This window comes from Sardina pilchardus, chromosome 10, assembly GCF_963854185.1.
Source record: "Sardina pilchardus chromosome 10, fSarPil1.1, whole genome shotgun sequence".
In the NCBI taxonomy this organism is placed as follows: Eukaryota; Metazoa; Chordata; class Actinopteri; order Clupeiformes; family Clupeidae; genus Sardina; species Sardina pilchardus.
The window spans coordinates 3635997-3662586 of NC_085003.1; the positions used below are offsets into that span (position 1 = coordinate 3635997).

The following is a 26590-nucleotide window of genomic DNA, read 5'->3' on the forward strand; positions in this document are numbered from 1 at the left end:
ATTAGCCCACTGTTCAACATCTATCATTATCAAAGCAGCTTAAAGTGTAACTCTGGCGAAAAATGGACCAAAGGGTGTTTTTCTGAATGAAACACATCAACTAGGCTGTGGAGACCAGTAATATTGCTCAGAATAGCACCAAACCTACGAAAACGAAGCACCAACAATGCAGCTCGTGAACCCAGAGTTAATAACAGAAGATTGTTAAGAACACTGACAAACTGGATTTACAAAGGAAAGTCAAGATCCACATAATCGAAAGTCACATACAGTAATTGCCTTGTATGGATTTTCCTTGGAGAGGAGCTGGTAAAAGGAGAGTTGGTAAGCCTACCATACTGGTTGCCTAGTAACCAGTATGCTGGCGTCTTTATCCGCTCCGTCTTGCATGCTGTGTGTGTGTGGAGCACTTTTTGTTGCACTCAGCATGAAAAATGCTATGGATGTCCCGATAACATTTATTTTTATAACAGCTCATTCTAATTAGTTGCCAGGTAGATCAGATAATTAGTGATATCACTTGTATTAAGTGTACAGGTAGAAAGAATATATGGCAGGACATTTACTCTTTGGAACCAGGAATGTCCGCCTCTGTCTCTCAGTAAATTGTCATAGGGCAACAAAACATGACATGAGGTGACCCTACTGTAGAGTCCTTTGTAAAATTGGTGTGGCTCCTTCGCACTGTAGGAACTTCCTGCAGTTCAATATGCAGCATAGAACATAATTCCTAACACCCCCTTTTTCACGCTTTTAGATCGCATAGAACTGGGGATTAGAGACTTAGAACGGCATAACTATATTTGAGTTCTTATTTTGGGGTAGGGTCTTTTCCCTATGCATAGGATTGCCTTTTCCCTGTGCTTTTCCCATGATTGATCAATATAAGATTAATAAAAATTTTTTGCAGCGCAATCAAATCTATTTGGTATGGTTTGTAGTATGAAAAGACTTACCCATCACTCTCTCGAAAATAATTTTGACTTCATTTAAGAAAATTTGCCAAGACAAATTTACTCAACCCACCGGCAGACAAATTTGTTTGTTTTTAGGATAAATTTGCTTAATGCACTGGCAGATAGAGGTCTTAAAATAAGTCAAATCTTTCTTAAATTAAGTCAAATGATTTCACGAGAAGCGTTACTGTAGGTAAATGTCTTTACACTGAAGACAGTACCAACTAGTTGTTTTCATCTTGACATAAGATTAATAACATTTGGTTAGATTTAATAAGATACGCCATTTCTGCAGTGATTTGCATGCCAAGGCAGCAGAAGCACCATTTTTAAAAATGTCTGTAAAAATAATTCAACTTCTGTTTAAATTTGTTGAACTTATAAACTGCACGAGAAGGCTGCAGAGACTGACTTTAGTCACGCAACAAATGCCTTCTGGGTACATGACGAGAAATGTTATTAACGATGAAATTAGTTGATAACTGAAAGACAAAAAATGCACTGTTTGTTCTGAAACACTTAAACTGACTGACTGCACCTTAATTTCTTCTTACAGAGTGTGAGGGATCCCTCTGGGGCTTCCATTGCCCTTTTCACAGCAAAGTTGCATCACCCGAGCAAAACTGGCAATCATCTTGTGCTTCAGGCACTCTTCTATCTATTGGACCGGGCAGTAGAAAGGTAAAATATATATTTTTAAATGCCACACAATATGACTGGTTACGACAGTGTATTTTGCAGCACTTATGGTAATTACAAACCATGCCGCACCACATTATTCAGGATTATGAACAAAAATGTTCTCTCTTTTATTTATTACAGCTTTGAGACTCAGAGGAATGGATTGGTCTTTATCTATGACATGGCTGGCTCAAACTACACCAATTTTGAGCTGGACCTCAGTAAAAAAATACTCAACATGTTAAAGGTTAGTTGAATCAGTTGCAGTCTTGTTAATTAAATAATAAATAGTAAATCTTCTGATGCATTTTGTGTCCTGCCAGATCTTCTTTGTTCACATTCATTGAACCCTATCCCAGCTCAATGGCTTGCTGGAGGCAGTGGTTGTACAGCAGAATTTAGAGATTAGTCTAGTCGTAATTTCTTGAACCCAGAAATGTTGAGTACCCTAAAGTTTTATTGCAGAAATGTCATCTATAGGCCTAATAGATGGAATTTAACTTGGTTGCCTAAAGTTGCACTTTGGGCAATTTGCATAATTAGCATAAATATATAGGCAATTAAGGTAAATAGGGTGCAGGTGAATAGGGTAAAAATTTTAAATAATAGATATCACTATGAAACTTTCTTAGTTGGTTACTTGTGCTAAGATGAGAAAATAATGTATTGCATGTTTTTTATATTTTAATGTTTACATATGCAAATGAGGCCATGTCTCATTAAACATGCGCTTATTTGCATACTGACAAAATCAGATTGTTTAATAATAAAGTCATGCTCAAAATATTTTTTTCCAAGGGTAACATGTGTACTTGGGGTCTGAGTTGGTGAAAACCTTTAAGGAACCTGTCAGGAGGCAGTGTTGACCTATGGACAGACAGATTAAGAAATTAGGTGCTCCATGCAAAATAACTATAACAGCATGCACACACACGCAAACCTACAAGAACTGTACAGTACATAATATGCAAAATAACTATATCCAGCATGCACATGTACACAAATACACATTAACTATACAAGAACTATACAACATATAAAATAACTATGACATTTTAAAGGCACAGGAGCAAGATGTTTTTGTACGGTCACAATTATGACAATTGGGATTAAATGGGTCAATGGGTTAACACTGCCTCCTTACCAGGTTCCTTTAAAGGTTTTCACCAACTCAGCCCTACAAGTATACATGTTTACTTTGGAAAAAAGAAACATTTTGAGCCTGGCCTCATCACACTATCTGATTTTGTGCGTATGCAAATTAGAGCCTTTTTTATGAGATATGGCCTAATTTGCATATGTAAACATTAAAATATAAAAAACATGCAATACATTTTTTTCTCATCTTAACACAAGTAACCAACTGAGAAAGTTTCATAGTGATATCTATTATTTATTTTTTTTACCCTATTCACCTGCACCCTATTCACCTTAATTGGCTATATATTTATGCTAATTATGCAAATTGCCCAAAGTGCAACTTTAGGCAACCAAGTTGAATTTCATCCACTAGGCCTATAGATTACATTTATGCAATAAAACTTTAGGGTACTCAACATTTCTGGGTTTACTATTGGGCCTATGGGGATTACGACTAGACTAGATGCACCGATAGATCGGCTGGTGACCGGAATCGGCCGATTTTCACGTGATCGGCCGCGACTGGCCGGTCAGTCTGAGACATGCCGATTTTATGCCGGTCAAATGCACTCGCACCTAATTGTAACATCACACAGCTGATTTTGCAAAGTTTGATGAAGCTAGCAAAGGCCAACACTCAGGGCTAGATAAAGCGCTAATACAGAGTTTTTCTATGCAGCGAACGCTGTGCTTTGCCATATTACGTGGAATTTCCTAAGCTGTCACTTCAGGTTACATAAACAGCGCACATCACCTCCCGTTCTTGCCGCTAATTGCGTGAACCACAAGCGCTGTCAACAAGCAGCAACATAGCCACGGCAGGAATAAACATCGTTTTGCTTCGGTTTGCCACCTTAGCATGTATTCTTTCATACTACTACAAAAACAAAGTCCGATATACACATTTAGAGGTTTATTTATTTCATTACCTTTTGTCTACGCACGCCTGTATATTTCTTCTAAATTCGCCAAAAGTAAGCATTCTAACATGTCATACACTACCGCAACAGTGATACAAAACATATCATGTGTGGTGTCGTTGGAAAGCTGTGTTTCTCCTGCATGACGTTATGCCATCCAAATATGGACACTTCCTTTGTATCCGCAAGCAATCGCGAAAGTTCAAAGAAGAGTGTAGACTGAGAATGCATGCTATTGGCTGTGTTTCAAGGCTGTTACCTCAAAATTAGTTTTTTGTAATTTTCCAACATCTCAGCCTATGTAGCACCTATAGACCAACTTTCCAGTTATACACTTATTCTATTCACATTAGAATATTCTATTCACATTTTTTTTACCAGCCATTGATAAGTTGATCACATTTCTATATTAACATGTTGTATTAAAGAAAGGATAGAAAATAACTCTTTGTATGTGCTGTAAAGTGGTTAGAAGGAATGAAATCGGAATTGACTAAAATCGGTATCGGCAGGTCAAATTCCACGAAAAATCGGAATTGGCCAAAAAATTGCAATCGGTGCATCTCTAGCAGAATTTGTATAATTTCTTAGCAGTCGCAGCTGGTGGTTGGAAAAAAGTATTAAGTGCAAAATTGCATTGTTGTTACCGAACAGTGATGAAGGGTCACAGGCATGCCTGTTTTATTTAAGTGCTGCATCATCTGCTTAAATGGACAAGCTGTCTCTGATATATTTTTTTCATTGTAGCTCCTTTGGATAAGTGTCTATTTAGCCTGTGGTTATGTTTGCTTAGCAATCATGTCCCTGGCATTTTGGGGAACATTGAGTAGTATCACTGCGGCAGCAGAATGGAGAGAGGTGCCAAGGTAACAGTGAGCAGCAATGGACTCATGGACACATCAAAGAAACCACATTTTTTTTCAGTCCATCATCATATAGTGCTGGGCAGTATACTGGTTCACACCGAATACTGGTGTATATTTTCTTTTTTTTTTTTTTTTTATTTACCACCATACCTGTGTATTTGATTACACAACGTTCAGAATGCTGCACTGCGTGACACTGTTTCAGACTGGACCCTTTTCAATGTTGTGCTTTTTTCCAAAGTTTTTTCCAAACTATTCCAAACACACATCTGAATCTCTGCAAGGTTTTGTCCTAGAAACATACATACCATAGCATTCATTACAAGCCATAACATTAATTCTATCATTTATTGTTGTGTCAATATATTTCTACTGCACATGAGACTCGATCAATGGGCATAGTTCAAGTGACTCTGTACGCTTTAGCCAATCAGACCAACGATTCGGGTGTGCCTGGTGGATAAGCTAGTTTGTGATTGGTTCCAGCAAACATGGACAGGAAGCAGGACAGACAAATGTGCAGGTTTCCAGCCTGAGCTGCAGGGCAAAATCCAATCGCCGGCAAATGGGGCTGGGTTTACCCAGAATAAGATCTGCTTCAAATTTAAGCTCATGCATTTTGTACAGTTTAGCCTAGTCAGTTTCACTATGTGAGACACACAGGTAAATATGCACATAACAAACAGGCATAGGCAACACAGGTGTGTGGTTTTTTTTTTTTGGTGTGATTTCTTTTCTATTAATCACGTAATCATTTGCTTCTCTGCTTCCTAGATATTTACCAGGAAGTGGGATGAACTCCATTGGTTCCCTCAGTACCAATGCTATATTTTTCCCATACTGAATTTAGAAACAAACTCACTTCAACTTACATCAGACCAGAACAGCAGTTGTCATCTAATGTTTTGTAGCCCCTGGTGCCTGTAACTAGCCAATAAATTAATTTATCTATCACCATGCACTTCTTAATGAGCAGCATCTTGTAGGGAAATAGTCAGACACACTTGTGGTTAAAACTGTTCAGAAGGTCTTTCACTGTAGTATTCTGCTTACAAGCGCAAAATCGAATATTTTTTCACTTAACACTATAATACAAGCTATAGTAACTGCCCTAGCCTTTCTCTTTTGCTAATATGGCAGAAGCAGAAAGAACAATAATTTCCAGAGAAGACCAAGAAGAGAAAAAACGTGAATTAACTGATTAATTCAGGTAGTGGTGTTCACTTGGCAGATGCTCTGTGATATGCAAGAAGTTGCTGAGTTCTTCACTTCACTTCACTTGTAAGTAACATTAGCTAGTTTGGTGTGTTTGATGTCCTTGCAGTAGTGAACTGTTGTAGCTGTTTGTACGGCTAGCTGCTGTTGGCTGTATCTAAGCAATTTAGCTTACTGGTGTTGGGTAGCCTGGATAAGCTCCTTGTGAGAGTTGTCATCTGTCTGCCATATCTACCAAAAACTCACTAGCTTGTTTGCCTGTTAGATAACTTCCAAGTCTGGTGTTATACTTAGCTTATACCATTTTACTTAGATAGCACTTTGCACAAGTGTCCCCTTCATTTCAATTTATGCAATAGTTATTCTGTTTCAGGTATTTTATGCAGCTACACCAACCTCATCCTTGAACTATGCGTGACTATTTTCCTAAAACCGAATGAAACCTAATTACGTTCACGTATTTCTTAATGTGACAGGCACTCAATTAGACCTACACGTCACCCCTGTAATAAAGTATTCAAATTACTGAATATTTTTAACTATAAGTAATTATGCGGATCCTAAAATATGGTAAATTGTTAACAAAATATATAAAGTTTATGAATTCAAAATACTATATGAAATAGAAACATTACAAGCCATTTTCTGTGTGTGGAGGGTTGAGCAGAGACCAGGATTGGCACTGTGAATGATCTGTATCCCGCTTAAGGCAATACGGTTTTGCCTATATTTTTGTAATGTAATAAACACTGTAAAACTATTTCAGCTTGTGTAGGCCCATCAGTGCTTTCTTAACATATTGAACATATATTTTTTTAAATGCTGTGATAATAAAACGAAAACCGTGAGGGTTAAATTTTCATACTTCATTTTCATACAGAGCTCTGTGTGTTTGTGTCCAAAGTTTCTAGACTACTCTGACTCTCTCCCGATCTCCTGCCTAACATCAGTAAAGTTAGCCTAAAAGCATTCTTACTGCAAACAAACCGCTGTAGAGTTAGGGTACGTTCAGACTTTGCAGTCTTTTTCTGACAAAAGAAGTTGTGCAGACTGTTTTCTCATACTAAGCTCAATCTTTTAAGATTTAACATGAGTATGGGGAGGCTGAACTTTCTTTTGACTGCACAAGAGGCGTGATCAATGGGCATACCGTAAAACTCCAAACAATAGCCCAGGCTTTTATTTTGCCAAATCGCCAAAATGCACCGGCGTTTATTTGAGACAGGCGTCTATGAGACAGGCGTTTAATTTAGGGTTGTTAATTGAGTGTAGGTTTATTGTAGGATTAGAAATAACTACCCAATAGCATAAGCAGACGGAAAGCATGACAACAGGAGGTTACCACATTATATTACGGTAGGCTACTTTATTTAGCCTTTAATTCGAATGTGTTTCACAAATCAGATCATATTAGAACTAGAAATGCAATTCCAAGGAATTACCAGTGCATGAAAATGCAAAAATAGATAGATAATGTAGATATGGTTACTAAGGTATAGCTAGGGTAAACATGGTGGTTGCATAGTTTAGAGAGTTGATAGTGTGAAGGTAGACAGTTTAAAGATGAAACATTCCAGTTCTAACTTAACTAATGATTTCTATTCATGTTAAAATGTTGATTAGCTAACTTAGCTAATGATTTCTAGCAGTTACGTTAAAAATGCTAATTATGCTAGCAATGCTAACTTTACTAACAATGCTAACCAGGTTGATTAGCTAACTTAACCGATGATTTCTAGCAGTAATGCTAAAAATGCTAACTATGCTAACAATGCTAACTTTGCTAACAATGCTAACCAGGTTGATTAGCTAACTTAGCTAATGATTTCTAGCAGTTATGCTAGAAATGCTAACTATGCTAACAATGCTAACCATGCTAACTAGCTAACTTGCTAGTGAGGACTTTTATTTTGAAACATTTGTTGCTAGGGTATCCATGATGGCCACTATCAGAAATAAAGAAGTTACTGTAGTATAATCATGTTGGTTGCTATGGAAATTGTCATAAAAGCTTTATTTTAATGGTTGCTATGTTGGTTGCTAGGTACCTGGAGGTTTCATGTAGTTGACTGGAGGCATAGTTGATGATAACTGACAGTTGGAGTGGTTGAACAGTTAAATAGTTGAGTATTTTCAATGGTTAAATGATTTAATAGTGTATTATTGCAGTGAGGACTTTTATTTTGAAACAGTTGTGGACAGAGGAAGTATGAAACAGGATCTGTAGTCTTAATGAGATTGTATGCTTAAAGCCTGAGAGAGAGAGAGAGCTGCTGCACCTGGACTGGCCACCTGGCATAAGATTCGAATTGCCCTATTATGATGTCATAATGTAATGTTAAGTCTATGGGGAAATTTTAATAGTTTTTATTTAATAGTTCAAAAAGTATAAAAGTTACAAAGTTGAAAAATACATAGCTGAAGTCACCTAAGTAAGACCTACGAACCGCAGTTTGAATGAAGTTTCTACGTTAAACGGTTGAAGCTGAATTGCACGCACAAAAACGTTAGAGGAAAAATAAAAATTAAAAAAAATCGGATAACAGTAGAGTACATTTTCATGCACTCTAATAAGAAGTAGTAGAAGAAGAAGAAGAAGCCTAGGGATAACAGTACAGTGCATTTTCATGCACTGTAATTAGCCTACTAATAGGCTGTGTCTTAAATTATTGGCAGCTTAAAATAACGAAATGATGTGACCGCGGGCTGAACAATTCAAGTTACCATCGAGCCTATGAACTTGTTGCCCCTGATAACACATCAACAATAAAGAATGAATGTTACCCTGTAAAACAACTGCAATCGTGTGATTAAAAACTATCCTATTCATCGCTATCACCGTGATCCTCAACTAGGCTACAAGTTGATTTGTGAATTCCTCCTCCTCGTCAATCTCCTCCACTTGCCTGCATTGCTTGCGCAGCTCCCGACCAGATGCGCAGGGCTCTCCCTCTTTGGAGATAGACGTTGCAGCTCAGCCTTTACGCACCCTCTTTGGATCAACTGAGAAATATCTTGCCACTACTTCTCAGAAATTTTGTTAGGCAAATTTGACAACTGTCAGCTTAAATGTCATTTAAATCAAATCATGTCTTTGTCTTTTTCTTTTCCGCCATGGAATTGAGAGAAACGCGGAGAAACGAGAGAAAGTGAAACTAAACAAAGAAAGTTTGTGATAAAATATGTTGTCTAGTGCGCAAATTTAACAAAATGGCATTAATTTAATAATGCAGGACATAGCATACCGGTAGGCCTATGTCGAAAAAAGTTAAGAATTTGGAACTCTGGCTTTCACCTCCGCAGTCACGCAATTATAAATTTAGTGCGCGCAATCTGCACCATGCTGGCTTAAACAGACGATCTGACGGGTATAAGAAAAATAAATACAACCCGAAACTAAAAGAACAGACCAGGCTTCTGTTGGAGACCGGCTTTTAACCCAAATCTGTAGCCACACCAGGCGTTTAAAAGAGACATGCGTCTATTTGGGACTCGGCTATTGTTTGAAGTTTTACGGTAGTTCAAATCACTCCGTACGGTTGGATAGTCCTTCAACCAGTCAGAAGTGGACAGAGTACACAGCTTCATCACTTGAGTAAAAGTACTTGAGTATCAAGAGTACAAGAGTACATTTTCTAAATATTGCAGTACTACTGCCACAGTGCTTACATTTATGTACAGAAATGTCCTACATGGAGTTCTGAAAAATTTTAATGTTAATACCTTGGGGTCATTCCACTTCAGTACAACCAGAGTGCACGCACTTGCGTCTCAAAAAAATCTCATTGTGAAATTCTCCCATCTAGCGGTTAGGGATTATGTCGCAGCTTGTCGGAACAACGGAAGCCATCACACAACAAAAACATAATTCCCCATTCACACCAAAGATCTGCGACGAGACGAAACTGTTGCGGAGGTGTGAATTAAATGCAATTTTCTTTTACTGTCTATGATTAAACGTTGCACATCGTTGCCAGCACTTGCAAGCCGTTGCAAAGCTTTCATTAGGTAGTTTTAGAACAGCGAATCTCGTCGCGAATCTGCCAAGACAATGGCCCTAGTTCCAGTCTCCTAGTCAAAACAGAACTTTTCTCATGTGATGCCATTAAAACTCACTTCCGGACACGCAACATTATTTCACTTTGCCTGTTAATCGAGCTAGCTAGCACAGTAGGCCTACATAGAAAGTTAATGGCAAGGGCTAGTAAGGTTTGCTAGCTAGGTAGCTAAGGACTTTGGTTAAACTTGTATGTTGTCGCAATCTAAACTGAAATAACATAAAACAGAAACTTCTCTATTGTCATTGCTTGTGTGTGATCTCAATAAACTTTCGGACACACTTTCGGACACAATAAACCATTTCATTTAGCCTGCTAATCAAGCTAGCTAGCTAACGTTTGCACCGTAATGGGAAGTGATAGCTAGCGGTTTTGTACACGCAACCTTAAGCCCGGCGCCCACCAGAAGCGGCGTTTAGCGGTGTTCGGCGGTCTGGGCTTGACGCGCAGGATTTTAGAATAGTTTTCTATCTCTGTGCAGCTGCTTCGCGGCAGACGTTTCCACTGGGCGTTGCTCCATTGAAAACAAAAACTATTATTTTTATTGTCGCGGCGCGCCGCGTACGTGGGCGTTGGCCTTTACAAGCTGTTTACAGCTCCTCGAGTCACGGTTAAATATCATGTTTGGTACAAAACTCATTTAGATACACTTATGATGTGGGTTCTTGCGTTTCTTTACGAATCTGCAGTCTTAGTTGGTATAGGGAGGGATAGTAATCTCATCGCCATCTAGTGGTTGCGTTCCTAGAGGCTAGCGGGAGTGGAGGGGATTTTCTTTTAGAAAAAATATATCTCGGCCCACGATGGGAACTTAGTTAAATGCCTTCAATATGCTATGCATTTAGGTCAGCTCTATTGCTTCTAGTGGTCATACTTTATCTTTTAGGATCAGTTTAATTGTTTTGAGTTTGTTTGTAACATGGTGATAACAAACTACAGTAGCTACAGTAGCATTTGACGTCACCAGTTTGGGCGCTCGGGACACGCCACTCAAAATCGGGACTGTCCCAGGAAAACTGGGACGTCTGGTCACCCTAGCATACCGCCATCTAGTGTAGCGGAGTAAAACATTCGTAGGCCTATTTGGGTCTACTGCTGTGGACATAAGATATTGGGGGGAAATTGAGATGTGTGAAACACATACTGTAGCTGAAACACTATTTGACTGAAATAGTACCCTATTCAAAAGTATCTTGTTATATAAAAAAGACTAAAATGTTTTGACTAAAACTTGACTAAGATACCTAGAGTTTACTTTTGACTAAAACGAGACTAAAATGATGAGACTTTTAGTCAACTAAAACTAGACTGACAAAAATGATATTTGAATGGCTAAAAATGACTGAGACTAAAAAGAACATTTCGTCACAAGACTAAGACTATGACTAAATTAAAAATAGGTGACAACATTAACACTAGTGAGTTGTTCCGTTCTCTTTTTCCTTGGTCATGTTTAATTGGCTGGGTGGGTGCTTAACTTACTCTACCATGACTTGACTTGGAGTTTGGTATATCTGTTATATCCAATGAGTGACAACTAGTGCTCAAAATAAAACATTACGGTATTCTCCTGATAACGTTAGTGGAATGGATTTAATGTGAATGTAGCCTATAAAAGACGCAGAGTGGCTATATGATACAGCGCACATTTGCGATGAAAATGTTCCGCCTTTTTAAAGCAGGTGTAGCCTACACCGAATTGTGGTTAAATCCATCATTTAGACAACAGAATCAGTAGGATACCATTTTTGTTTCATAGAAGTCTGCCAGGCCCAGGCCTATGTCAAATTTAGGCTCGGGTGAAGCTGGGAGGAATTTAACACACGGTTTCCACACCGTGTTCATCAACCGTGATAATAATAATATTTGAAATGAACACGGTAATTGTTAAAGTCAACATTTTTATCATGGTTTACCGTTTTACCGGTAATCTCTACATAGTTACCAACGGACAACGAACAGATTGAAGAAAAAAAATTATGGATTTGGAGTGACATTTCTTGCGTGTGTGTGTGTGAGAGTGCGAGGTTGATTCTGAAAGCGTGAGTGTCCAGCCAGGTGCGTAAGATTTGTCAAGTTGTCAATTTGTATACAGATGCGCAAAATTAAAAGTCCTCACTACAGTAATTTGCTTACTAAATAGTTTAACAATTTAAACTATCCGACTATTTAACTGTTCAGCCATTCCAACTGTCAGTTGTCATCAACTATGACTCTCACCAACTCATAGCAGCCTAGCAACCACCTCAAGTATCTTTCACATTTTATCACAATTAAGTGCGCTTTTACACCTGGCTTGCACACTTGCAGGAACAAAACACACTAGAAATTCAATTTCAAGGAATTGCCAGTACATGAAAATGCAAAAATGTATAGATAGTTAATGTAGATATCGTCACTAAGGTGTTGATAGGGTATACATGGTGGTTGCATAGTTTAAAGGGAAGCTATGCAGGTTTGGCGATTTCATCACCAGTTTCGCTTTCGCTTCTCTTTTTCGCTCGTCTTACACTTGCATATTTCTCTGCAGAGCTTCCCCTACAGCTTTAGCGTGTATATTTTACAACACTCAACACTCCTCAATCGGTCAGTCTGCCTTTTCATGAGCATGATCACGAGGCTGGAGACTTTCTCTTTTTTAAAAAAAAAATATGACAGTCATCTCATTGAAATGTCACTTGGCACCCACAGGATGGAACGACTCTTGGTTTCTTTGCTTGAGCATTCAGTCTACCGGCAGAGCATGTAGTACCGTGAAGGAGGGCTGTGATAGATCCTGGGTACAACATGCGGCATGTCTGCGACTGCTGCCAGTCATTCAAATTGTTCACAGAGTAACCACATATGTCTGCAGACATGATTTGTTTCTATCAGCCTTGTGGACGCATAAATCAGCCATAATAATATAGCCAGTTAATGTAATAAGTAAGGGATAATGTAGGCTATAGAACGCCGGTCATTATCGGAAAATAAATCCCGACAGGATGAACAGAACCCCGACGCGCAGCGGGGTTCTCCCTCAACATTCTAGAGAGCCATATAATAAGTGGTAATATTAATATTAGTGGTAATAGTCTGCCTGATTGAAGAACCCACCACTACTTGCATGTATTCAGTGTCAAGTTTGTTCCTCTGTTTAAGATGTTTCTTCTTGTTTAGGGGGCGTTTCCGGCAAGACTGAAGAAGGTGTTCATTGTTGGGGCACCAGTGTGGTTCCGTGTTCCATACAACCTGTTGAGTCTGCTGTTAAAGGAAAAGCTAAGAGAACGAGTAAGTACTCAAAAGGGAACAGATGTCCTGTTTTTATGAAGCAACAAATATATATAATAAATATAAGAGAAATTAAGGATCAAAAACTTGCTTGGACCTTTCTATGACTGTGGATGGCTATGATTGCATGCAAAGACAGACATATTTTAATGATTGCTGCTATTTAGAAGTTATGTTATTGATATGTGAAGTTTGAGCCAGTACTCTAACAGCTTGCACTTACTTATTTGGGAATATTGGGGCATATGGCATCATCTGGAGGCACTTTTCTAATTCATATCTTCACAAATGGACACTAGATGGAGCACTGTTGATGAAATAAAAGTCTTTTATCATGTATCCCACAGGCTTGTGCACAATTCCGAATTTTAGAATTTGCCTCCATTCAATTCATGAGTTGGAATTTGAATTGAATTGGCCCCACCCCACAGGAAGTTGAATTTGAATTGGAATTGGAATGACAGGAAGTGGAATTCAATTCATGGCAATTCAAAACAAATTCACATGTCACATAACAGGAAGAATGTGTTGAATCTCACATACATTCAGTTCAGGGAAAATTACATTGGAAATGTAATTGATCACTGTTTTCAATTATAAATTGTGTGTTTGTTGAGATCATATCTGACATTTTGTGAAACTTAATTGTTAAACACTGCAAAAAAGGGTGTCTTAAAAACAAGATAAAAACACTAAATCTGAGGTAAAAGGTACTCAAAACAAGTGAAAATTTCTGTCCATGCAGCAAGATAATTTCACTTGACAAGATTTTGTGAATTAAAAAAAATCTAGCAATAAGCATGTCTACAGAGGTATTTGGAAACTTAACATAAGCTGAAATTGCTGTTTTTAAGATTATAAATATAATTTTTACATCCCCAACATAAGTAAAATATACTTAATTTAAGCATGAAATGCTGGTTGTAAAATGAGGTTACTTAAATTTAAACAGCCTCAGATTATATTCCTTTTTTTTTGGAAGAATATTTTCTGGACTTTTTGCCTTTATTCAGATAGGACAATGAAGATAGACAGGTAACGGGTAGGTGAGTGAAAGAGTTGGGGAGAGATTCGGACCGGGTCCCCGTGGGTAGTTGGACTAATACTGTAACCTGTTGCGCCACAGTACCACAGCTTGTGACAAGTCTAGATTACTTCTATTTAAAGTTGTTACATAAGTTGTTGTAAGCATAAGATGATATCTTAAATCTTAAATGTCATCTTAAATTAAGTCAAATTTTCTTGTCTCTTAATCTTAAAACAAGCTTTATTTTGATAAGAATTTGAGGGAGAGATGTAAAAGATCTCATTTTAACAGTATTTACCTCATTTTAAGATTTCATGCCTATTTGAGACAAAAAAAGATGTGCTTGATTTAAGATAGTGTAAAGTTGAACACTTACGTAAAGTAAGAAATTCACGCTTCAAACAATATAAATGATCTAACACTTCTAATCTATTTTTTTTATCTTGATAAGAATCAAATAATTTGCAGCGTACCCTTATATTATGTACAGTATATGAATTGTAGGGCTGGGCAACGATTAAAAATTTTAATCGCGATTAATTGCATGATTTCCCTGATTAATCATGATTAATCGCAGTATAATACGCAAAACTCAATAATGAATTCATATTTATTTTAAATGTGCTGCCATATGAATGCAAGTGCCATAGCATTTTTTTCTGCAAACATTTAACATCAGCATTTTGTTTATACAGTAGCAGTTAAATAAACAATTTAGTTTAAATCTCAATGTAATTACACAAATGTAATCAAAAGAAATACAAATTTAAAGCTTATTGTACACACTATTTTGGTGCGTGTAGATATTTCCATAATACTTGTTGTAATAAGCCTAGCCTGGTATAATGTCAAAATTATTTTTTTATTTAGGCCTATAGGGGTGAGTGAAATGGGCAAAAAATAATATCTTGATATTTTTTTGTGATTTTGACTATAACGATAATTAGTCGATATCCTTTAAAACATTTTTTTAAAGTCTGAGTTACTTTACAGCTCATTATTTCTGAGTAGCAACATTACTATTATAATCAATTACCAACCTGTAACATTTTAACCAAATCAGCCAATGCATTGTCACTCTATGACACATTTGTAATTCTGCCCCCACTTGTGTGTGTGGTAATGATGAAGTCAACCAGCTACATTAGAATAGATGGATGTTAACCAATTTCCCAAGGGAAACTCTGATGCTGAAATTCTTTTCAAACTTTTACTGTAAAACTAAGCAGAACAACAGAGTACATTTCAGTTATTTCCTTAAATGTTTTGTTAGAGTGCAGTCACGTAGGCTATCATTCCAAGTTACAGAATAGAGACTAATGCGTTAGCTTATGGCTAATGTCAATGAGAAATCCCATAGAAATGCTAACGGTTAGCATAATCGATCAAATTAGATATTTAGAGCGAACTTCAGTCCATTTACAGCTTGGGCTACATAGGAAGATGTCTTTGTTTACAACTGAATATTCAAATACTCAAGGCTAATGTTTTCTTTCCATACAACAACGTTACCATGTAGGAAAAAACGACTGTTTAACTTATCAATGCCAATGAAGACAGTAGCCGCAATTCCAGCGCAAAACAAAAACATTAGACGTGCCTGTGACAACGTGCACCGTGAACATGTGACTTGCACTTGCACTGCTGCAGCCAGTGCCTTCTCTCACTTCTGTTGCACATCTCCTGATTTCGTGATTTAGGCAATGGAATTTCAATGCGTGATGAGACGCCTGTGACCAGCCTGTGAGCAACAGACTTTTACAGTATAAAATAAATAATAAAAACTGCGTTAATGCGCGATAAAATAATTGTTAAATGATTGATGAGTTAACGTGATATTAACGCGTTAACGTGCCCAGCCCTAATGAATTGATTTGAATTTCATTGAATTTCAATTCTACTTCCCTTAATTCAAATTCGAATTGTAATTCTGCATCCTGTTTTTGTCCTCAATTCAAATTCATTCAATTCAAACTCAAGAATTGAATTTGAATTTAGGAGTCATTCTCAATTCAATTCTGAATTTTGCACAAACCTGGTATCCCATTACCATTTAAATCGAAAGACTCTCCTTTAAAGTTACTGCCACATTGGCTTCATGCTGGAGCAGGAACTGAGGTTTATCTGACAGAGTTGGTCCATTGCTCTACTTGCTTGGAAACTAGTAGCTAGTAACTAGTAGCAGTAATCCTACATTTCACTCCAGGAAAATGGTTGCCACACCATCTCAAAGTTTGCTCAATGTTTGTCTACATCAAGACCTATAGAATATTTTTGTCAAATTCCAATGTTTTCATACATTTTTACAAAATGTACACTCCCAAAAATGTTGGAGGCCATGTTTGGGCATTAGGGCAGTATTATTCCTAGCCTTCCCAACCTTTATCTAATATCTAGATGTGTTAAAAGTATCTAGATGTGGAAGAAGTGCATAAACTAGCGATATTGAGGCTCTTGTGCTATTTTTTTATATCCACATGGCATGGCATCAATCACTATTTTGTCTGTATACAATACGTTATTAAAGGGAAGGTTCAGCGTTCACACAACCTAGGGTCTGTTTATGGATGATGAGTTCAAACTCGGTTGGGAGTTACGCTGGGTTTCCAGAGCATGTCACTACGCGAAAAATGCCTGCTAGCATTTCGCCCAGGAGGCGTGGTCACACACCTAGCATTTTTTGGCTGAGTGACAGGCAGGATACCTTCGTTGAAAACGGTGGTCAACGGTAGCTCAACAGGTTAGCTTAGTGGTTTGTTAGCGAGACAGTCAAGTGCTTCAGATTATATCTAGTGGTTTATTTAGCCCAAGTATGTTCAAGTGGCATACATACAACAATCCGTTTTAATATTTTTATGTTGACAACAATTCATGTTCTACAGAAACACCACAGTAGTTCATATCAGCGAGCTAGCTATCTAGTTGCTATGTGTTTTCAATTGGTTCTAATGGGTCAACAAGCTACCAAGCTAACTCTACAGTTCGAGAGATTACGTTAACTTGCAATGATCTGTGTTTCCTGACCACATTTGTATCGCATATAAACAATAAACCGTATCAAAATAAACCATTAAAAGTGGTCAAGAGACCTTTATTCACATTTGATATGGTCAGTTACGACCCCCGGAGCCGCCGCCATTGTTCTCTGATTTTTTTTGTTACTTCCGCCTCTGTGTAGCCTACAACGCAGGCTTCTGAATTGCTCTGAGTGGTTCTAATTTGCATAAAGTTCAGAGTTTGCCAACTTTGATTTACGCGAAGAGGCGAATTCGCATAATTTCGATTGCGAAATTCGAGGCGAAATTTAAGTTGTGTGGAAACCCACCGTTAAGCTGCATTAATTATTTGTATGTCGCTTTGGACAAAGATGTCTGCCACATAGCCATAACCATAATCAAAGTTCTGAGCTAGATTGTTATTTGGAATAGCTTACAGCATCGGGCATAGAGCCACATCGAAATCAATCGCTATTTTCAAACCACTGACAAGGCTCAAGCCTTATACTTTCATTTGTCTGTAGGGACTTCTGTCTATGGTAGGGACCCTCTACACACTACAACCAAAGTATTGTAAACTTTGAAAGTGTATAGAGAGGTTATAATAAGCACTGTTGCTGAAGTCAGTGCATTGCCTTACTTCCTGTTCCGATAGTGTCAAATAAGTGGGCACATTCGACTTCTTGCGGCACTGTGCAGATCTGACTGAATCTTACAATAAACATGCATCACATTCACATTCACATAAAAGTTGGTTCTTACCCAGGGGGTCAAGGCCGTGTAAATTAGCTTCGGCATGCTAGCAAGCACCATTTTCAAGTATGGCGCCTCATGGTTATGGAGCATTTAGAACCAGCTCTGTGCACGAAAATCCGTGTTGGGCACAAGCTTTCATGCGCGCACATGTTGGTGGACGGGTACCTACAGCCAATCATTACTCAGTGCGACACTCCACCGGACTCAGGTGTGCGTTCCCGAGCAACTTTTTCTTCTTGTTGTTGCAGAATGTCCAATAAAAATCAATCTAAGTCCATGCGTCATTTCCAGCTTTGGAACTTTGCGCATGGTCAGAGCCGGCTGGCGCTGGATCAGAGCTCCAGTGTTCAATATGGCGTTGACTATGGGTGCCTCTCATCATGCCTCCTCGATCCTCGATGCTCGATCCTCGAGGGGCGTTCCCACTGATCTATAACTAACACTGGATAGACTATCCCATTGTTTCCCCCCCCCATCATTCTTTATGTAGATCAGTGAGGATCGAGGCATCGAGGAGCGAGGGAGGACGTATAAACGCTGCATGAGAGGCACCTTACGAATTGGCCGGATTTACTCAAGGGGGCAGGCGAACGTTCGGAGAGTGTAGACAGTATGGCGGCCACTATGGTAATTAGGAGACCAGTGCTAACTAGCCATTCCATTGAATCCTATGGGGCGTAAGCGCCACTTTTGACATCTGTCATCAAATAACGTTACAGTTGAAGCATTTTCAGTCTTTGTACGAACCTTTTCTATTGTCTGAGTACATACAAAATTGTGCCATTAGCGTTATAACCTCGTAACTGTCTTATTGTCTGAGTAATAAACGTTTTCCTAAATCAATGCTAAAAGTGACGTCAGTTAGGTAATGCGCATGCATCAAGAGAGAGTAAAGCGTTGCCATAGGTCAGACTACGTGCCAACGTCACATGTACGTCCCCCTGAGCCTGCGCAGGAGATAGTAGACCAAAAAAAAACTACTTTTGCTTCCTTGGTGTCTGCTGACGTCTACGTGATGGCTCTGTCCATATCTTTTACTGTCTATGGATTTATTAGCCTAGCCTCTGCCATTCATTTGAATGGAGGGTGGGACTTAGTCACGCTCTCCAGTTATATATAATACCTCCATGGTTCTTACAGGGCATCCATTGACGTTATTTGCAGTAGCAACTAGCTTCTTTGATGATATTTCAGACTTTGCTTGCTGCTCTTCACAACTGGGGGACATTACCATCTAGTTTTTAAGGTGTGTGCTGTTAGCTTAGCCTATGAGATGAGTTTGTGTAGCCTAATCTCTCTAAGTGGAGAGAGATTTTTTTCAGGTCTTAGCAGATATCCTTTGGTTGAAAATAAATCTCTTCGTTACCTTTTGCTGGAATGCTTATGCCTCGGTCCTAGTTCTTTCCCCTTAATTCCTCCTGTTGCAAGTTGCAACTCTCACTGGTAACTTTGTTAACTTATCAAACGTCTAGTTCAGTCATCTGAACTGCAACTCTCGCTGCAGCCTAGCCAAGTTAACTTCAGGGTTCGTACACCTTTTTCATGGCCAAATTCAAGCACTTTTTAAGGACTTTCAAGACCAGTTTTCCAGTACCGAAATCGAGTGTGAACAAATCCAAAGCCCTGTTGTTTGAGGTCACTGTAGGACAAAGAACCAGACAATTTGATACAACCTAAGCCCAATAGACCTACCAGCAGCTATCATTAGGTTAACTGAATGGGGCATAGAAAATGGAACCATTTCATTAGTGTTTGCTGCTGCTCTATTTGGTCTATGTCATATCAAATTTCCTTGTTCTTTTTCTTACTGACAGCACTCGATAATGTTGAACAGCATGGATTGATTCACACCATATTTCAGGGGTGTGATTGGTAAAGGACAAAAAAGAGGAAAATATACCCAGCACCCCCGGGAGAAATTTTTGAAAAATAACCCCTTAAATGATGACATCTGATGACTTTTATGAGAACTATTGATAAACTGTGATACATATATTTCAAACATTATAACATACCACAATATAGTCTATATATAAGTCTATAACTCATTTATAGCAAAGTAGCCTAGGCCTACTCAAGACTAAACCAGATATCGCTGAAATATGTAGGCTATCATGATCATTTTGCCAACAATGATGTAGAACCATGGATTTTCTCAGTTCATAACATGTTTTGTTTCAACTTAAATCAACATAACGCAGGGCTGTACGCTAAGCTTTTTCACTAGGAGCACAGGTGCTCCTAAATGAAAAAGTTTAGGAGCACAGAAAGAAATTTAGGAGCACTATGAAATTTCCTTGAAAACCTTCTTGCCTTAAGCAGGATACAGATCATTCACAGCAGTGGCAATCATAGTCTCTGCTCAAACCCTACACACACAGAAAATGGCTTGTCTTGTTTCTATTTCATATTTTGAATTCAGAACTTGTATACATTTTGTTATCAATTTATAGTATTTTAGGATCTGCATAATTACTTATAGCTTAAAATATTCAGTAAACTGAATACTTCATATTGATTACACTGTAATGATATTACAGGGGTGGTGTGTAGATCTAATTGGGTGCCTGTCACTTTAAGATGTACGTGAACATAATTAGGTTTCATTCGGTTTTAGGAAAAGAGTCAAGCATAGTTCAAGGATACATCATGTTTTCATTAAATAACTTAAATGTTCAAAAAACGAACAAAGGTAAAGACAAATATTTCTGGTGTAATAGAAAAGATGAGTGTCCACTGTCCAGTAACGTTAACTTCTATGATTTAGGTAGCATGGCATGGCATCGTGAGTTGTCACTTTTTCCTTGGTCATGTTTAATTGGCTGGGTGCTTAACTTACTCTACTATGACTCGTCTTGGAGTTTGGTAGGCTATATCTGTTATGTCCAATGAGTGACAACCAGAGCTCAAAATAAAACGTTACGCTATTCTCCTGATAACGTTAGTGGAATTGAATTAATGTGAATGTAACCTCACAGCAGAGTGGCTATATGATGCGCTATATGCAGGGTTCGTACGGGTGCTTGAAATCCATGAAAATGCTTGGATTTTAATGTGGTGTTTTCAAGGTTTGAAAAATGCTTGGATTTGGTGTAAAGTGCTTGTGAATGCTTGAAAGTGCTAGGCCTACATATTTCTCGGCAGTCTGACTCAATAGACCAATTATTAAATGAAGGGAAATAAAATTAATTTGCCGTAGGGCGCGCGCTGACAATGACGACGGGTTTGGTGCTTCTCATTCATCACTCCGCAAACATGTCCGTTCGCTAGTCTTCTTCATTGAAAGTGAAAGCAGACGTGTGTTGATGAATGTTTGATGCAAGTTCGATGTGTGTGGTGAACTATTTGTTTCTTAGCAGAAGCCATGAAACGGTAAAGGTCAAATTATTTATTTAAAGATACATCATTTATGAAGTTGTTTTGGCTTTGCCACGCGTTCGCGTCCAGTTTGACGTGTCTGGATTTTCCGATAATGACAGCAGCAATCTCGTGATGCTGTATTGACTTTTAATTTATGTGCGTGTAAGTCTAAGCTATTGTGCTTGAAGTTAGCTGTGACCGACTAGCCTACTGGTTTTCATCGTTTTAACCACAAAGCCTGTCGACTTTAGGTCTACTAAATTGTTTAGTTAACACCTTGTCATTTCGCGTTTGTCCAACCGTTCACCTCCGTGCGCCCCATGTCATTCAAAACATATTTCGCGATAGCCATCTCACTATGAGAAAACGTATGACAATAGTGCTAAGATATTAACACGTTGGCATGCTTGGTAAACACCAGTCTTGCACATAATATTGAGCTGATTTTTTTTAGTGGAAATGGCTGTCACATTGTGCTGATAGATGAAAAAAGTCGCCTATTTAAAGGCACAGTCTGAATTTTAAGCATCAATATCAATAGGCCTATGGTTCACTATCAGGACTAGAGGACTGTAAGGGGGCAGGCTATATGTGATTAAGTAGGCCTGTATTAAAACATGTAGTCAAAATTATAACTTTATGTTGATTTAAGTTGAAACAAAACATGTTATGAACTGAGAAAATCCATGGTTCTACATCATTGTTGGCAAAATGATCATGATAGCCTACACATTTCAGCCATATCTGGTTTAGTCTTGAGTAGGCCTAGGCTACTTTGCTATAAATGAGTTATAGACTTATATATAGACTATATTGTGGTATGTTATAATGTTTGAAATATATGTATCACAGTTTATCAATAGTTCTCATAAAAGTCATCAAATGTCATCATTTAAGGGGGTATTTTTCAAAAATTTCTCCCGGGGGTGCTGGGTATATTTTCCTCTTTTTTTCTCCTATGATATATGAAATATGGTGTGAATCAATCCATGCTGTTCAACATTATCGAGTGCTGTCAGTAAGAAAAAGAACAAGGAAATTTGATATGACATAGACCAAATAGAGCAGCAGCAAACACTAATGAAATGGTTCCATTTTCTATGCCCCATTCAGTTAACCTAATGATAGCTGCTGGTTATATTGGGCTTAGATTGTATCAAATTTTCTGGTTCTTTGTCCTACAATGACCTAAAACAACAGGACTTTGGATTTGTTCACACTCGATTTCGGTACTGGAAAACTGGTCTTGAAAGTCCTTAAAAAGTGCTTGAATTTGGCCATGAAAAAGGTGTACGAACCCTGTATATGATGCGCACATTTGCAATGAAAATGTTCCGCCTTTTTAAAGCAGGTGTAGCCTACACCAAATCGTGGTTAAATCCATCATTTAGACAACAGAATCAGTCGGATTTCTCTCATAGAAGTCAACCAGGCCTATGTCAAATGCAGGCTGGGGAAGCTAACACGGTTTCCACACCGTGTTTATCAACCGTGATAGTAATAATATTTTAAATGAACACGGTAATTGTAGGCTATATAGTCAACATTCTTATCATGGTTTGCCGTTTCAACGGTAGGCTAATCGCTACAAAGTCACCAACTGATAACGAACAGATTGAAGAAAAAGAAGAATGGTTTTGGAGTGACATTTCTTGCGTGTGTGAGAGACAGCGAGGTTGATGCTGAAAGCGTGAGTTTCCAGCCAGGAGCATTAGAGTTGTCATGAAATTTGTATGCAGATGCGCGAAAATTGTACTAGCCTATACTTTGATCCACTTGGTGTGGATTTTTAGGAGCAAAATGCGAATAAAAGGGTTGAATTCAGTACTCGCACCTGTGCTCCCATTTCATATTTTCAAGTAGCACAAATATATATTTCCTCGCATTTGCGACGAGGTGCTCGCAGTGTACAGCCCTGCAACGTTATAATTTTGACTACATGTTTTAATATAGGCCTACTTGATCACATATAGCCTGCCCCCTTACAGTCCTCTAGTCCTGATAGTGAACCATAGGCCTATTGATATTGATGCTGTTTGAAGAGGTTGCTCCGAAGAAAATCAAATTGCACCACTCCCTCTCCTTCCAAAGTATCATGCCCTACACCCCTCCTCCTAAAATAAATGGCAGACCCTACTGTTATATGCTTCATCATCACTAGTTGTTAAAGTGCACACACTAAATGGAGAGCTATGATTAAAATTCACACTGTGCCTTTAAATAGGCGACTTTTTTCATCCATCAGCACAATGCGATAGTAAGCCATTTCCACTAAAAAATCAGCTCAATATTATGTGCAAGACTGATGTTTACCAAGCATGCCAACGTGTCAATATCTTAGCACTATTGTCATACGTTTTCTCAAAGAGAGATGGCTATCCCGAAATATGTTTTGAATGACATGGGGCGCACGGGGGTGAACGGCTGGACAAACGCGAAATGACAAGGTGTTAACTAAACAATTTAGTAGACCTAAGGTCGACAGGCTTTGTGGTTAAAACGATGAAAACCAGTAGGCTAGTCGGTCACAGCTAACTTCAAGCACAATAGCTTAGACTTACACGCGCATAAATTAAAAGTCAATATCAGCATCACGAGATTGCTGCTGTCATTATTATCGGAAAATCCAGACACGTCAAACTGGACGCGAACGCGTGGCAAAGCCAAGACAACTTCATAAATGATGTCTCTTTAAATAAATAACCTTTACCGTTTCATGGCTTCTGCTAAGAAACAAATAGTTCACCACACACATCGAACTTGCATCAAACATTCATCAACACACGTCTGCTTTCACTTTCAATGAAGAAGACTAGCGAACGGACATGTTTGCGGAGTGATGAATGAGAAGCACCAAACCCGTCGTCATTGTCAGCGCAGCGCCCTAATAGACAGCAAATTAATTTTATTTCCCTTCATTTAATAATTGGTCTATTGGGTCAGACTGCCGAGAAATATGTAGGCCTAGCACTTTCAAGCATTCACAAGCACTTTACCCAAAATCCAAGCATTTTTCAAACCTTGAAAACACCACATTAAAATCCAAGCATTTTCATGGATTTCAAGTACCCGTACGAACCCTGTAACTTCCCACTTCTCAAAATGACTATTATTCAAACTTCATGACTACAGTCATATTAAAAATGAATGGGCTTATTTAAGATGTGGGATAGGCTATATGAAATGCCTGAATGTGGTTTATGCGGTTGATGCCTGTAGAAGGACACTGGCTCCCTGATCTTGGCTGCAATCTCTTCTTAGTTGTCGCACAAGGTTGTTGCGCGCCGCTGAAATAAAATATTCGGTGCGCGAAACATCGGCGCGCCTGTAATGACCAATGAGGGAGCTGGAAGTGGTTGAAGGAAAGGCATCCGCGTGCTGTGGAAAATATCAATGGATTATAGAACCCCTATTAACCTAATCATTTCTGACCTCGCTAAATATGGAAAAGTTTCTGTTTCGAAATAATGGAAACACGGTGGGCAGACGCCCAAAATATTGCAGTATGAACGTCAATTCATACTATGAGTGCTTTCCATCACAATATGCTAATTAGACTCGTTTTCTCTAGGGATAGTGTTGCGCAGGCCCTCCTTGGCCGTTTCATTCTGGAGGTACCAAGGCACAGGTAATAATCCTAGTTGGCAGGTCGGTCAGGGGCTACAGTGCTGACCTTGGTCGCTATGCTCACCTGGAAATAAACACCTTACCAAAGCTACAGAGGGTTCAGGGTGTGCCAAGGTTCTAGATGCCTAATTCCAAACTACTAATAAAATCAGCGATCCAATCACAGTATAATACAATGGTCAGTTCGTCTAATAGCATGCCGTCGACACTTGATTAGCCTGTACGGCCGCGAGAACTAATCCTAGCCGTTCCTTGTGGCTCACCATAACCCGAAGGATATATAATTGCCGCAAGAAAGCCATGCGGGTCAGAGTTAACAATTTATTGGACAGGTACAAGTTATTCATCCAACACATTACATAAGTACATCTAAATGCAAAGTGTGAAAGTTACTTCAACAGGTTAAAGGAATTACCTAGGCCAGTGGTTCTCAAACTTTTTCTTTCATTCCCCACTTTGATCAAGGGGGCTTTCTCGAGCCCCACCTGTCCATCATCGCTCTAAAAAAAGTAGTAGGTCAAGCTCAAAAATTAAAAATGTATTGACATAATGTCAGTTGCTAAATATAGGCTACATCAGTAGACCTAACAAATAACATTTGACGACAGATTATCACTTCAAAAATAGAGAAAATAAAAATCTAAATCAATGACCAATAATGTCAGTTATTGACAAGGTGTCCATCCTTGCTTCAAAAAAAGCTGATTTCCAAAAATAAAGAAAAAGGGCCAACTATATGCTACCATTGTGTTATAAATGAAGGTTCACCAATCTCACAACCTCGTTCAAAATCTTATTCAGGTCAGGCCTTGACATGAGCGCTTCTCTGAATGAAACAGTTTGTCCGTTGTGCATCGGGCGCTACCCTCTTTATCATGGCCTGCAGACCATTTATTTTACCGTCTGTGCGCCATCTGAGCAAAGGCATCATGTTCTGCAAGGTAGACTAATTGTTGAGAATGTTGAATAGCTCATCAGCAGTGGCCCTACTTTTGACATACTCGCAGAATAGAATATCTTCGCTCGCTGTCAAGTTAACAAAGCTGACATAAGCAATAACTAAACCACCTTTGTTACTGTCAGTGGCCTTGTCCACTTGCAAGACAAAACATGAGTGTTTCCGTTTGTCAAGCAGTTGTTCTTCGAGATCGCAAAACAGCAATTGTGTCGATGAACAGATAGCCAAGATATCCTTCAATTTCACTGCACTCGTCTCGAACATGAAAAAAATGTTGTTTCCGCTGCAATTAAAATGCCGACGTCAATAATTTTTTTTCGACTATATGGTTCCAGGACAGACTAACATTTTCATCTGGTCGATGATACAAGTGTCTATATTACGCCTACCTTGTTTGTGTGTTTTGTGAGATGGAGGTGCATGCTCGTAATTATCATAAGGCATAGGCTACAGATTAAAAAAAAAAAATCTCCGGTTTTTCACGTCAGCTTGTGCCCCACCTGGCATGTCTCTGCGCCCCACTAGTGGGGCGCGCCCCACAGTTTGAGAAACGCTGACCTAGGCTATTGTACAAAACAGTCAGAGAATGAACTTACATTACCAGCTCAGAGGATTGAAGACTACACACCTACTGTACGGTGTGGGAGCATCTGGCTACAGAATAACTCCTAGATAAATGGGTTGATTTCCCTTTTATAGGTTACCCAGTTCGTGACAGGTTAAGGACATTTGAGAGTAGTCACATGTTTGGAGGTCGACA

At 38.6% G+C, this 26590-nt stretch overlaps 1 protein-coding gene across 2 annotated transcripts in view; it reads left to right on the forward strand.

Annotated features, from left to right (window-relative positions):
* Positions 1–26590, forward strand: part of ptpn9a (protein tyrosine phosphatase non-receptor type 9a) — a 105972-nt gene that overhangs the window by 59442 nt on the left and 19940 nt on the right. The window contains exons 4-6 of one of the 2 annotated variants that reach the window (XM_062547224.1): positions 1513–1637; positions 1779–1884; positions 12996–13106. In XM_062547224.1, coding sequence (XP_062403208.1) covers positions 1513–1637; positions 1779–1884; positions 12996–13106 — 342 coding nt within the window. The remainder of the gene's footprint in view (positions 1–1512; positions 1638–1778; positions 1885–12995; positions 13107–26590) is intronic. The other variant, XM_062547225.1, reaches the window with a different exon arrangement.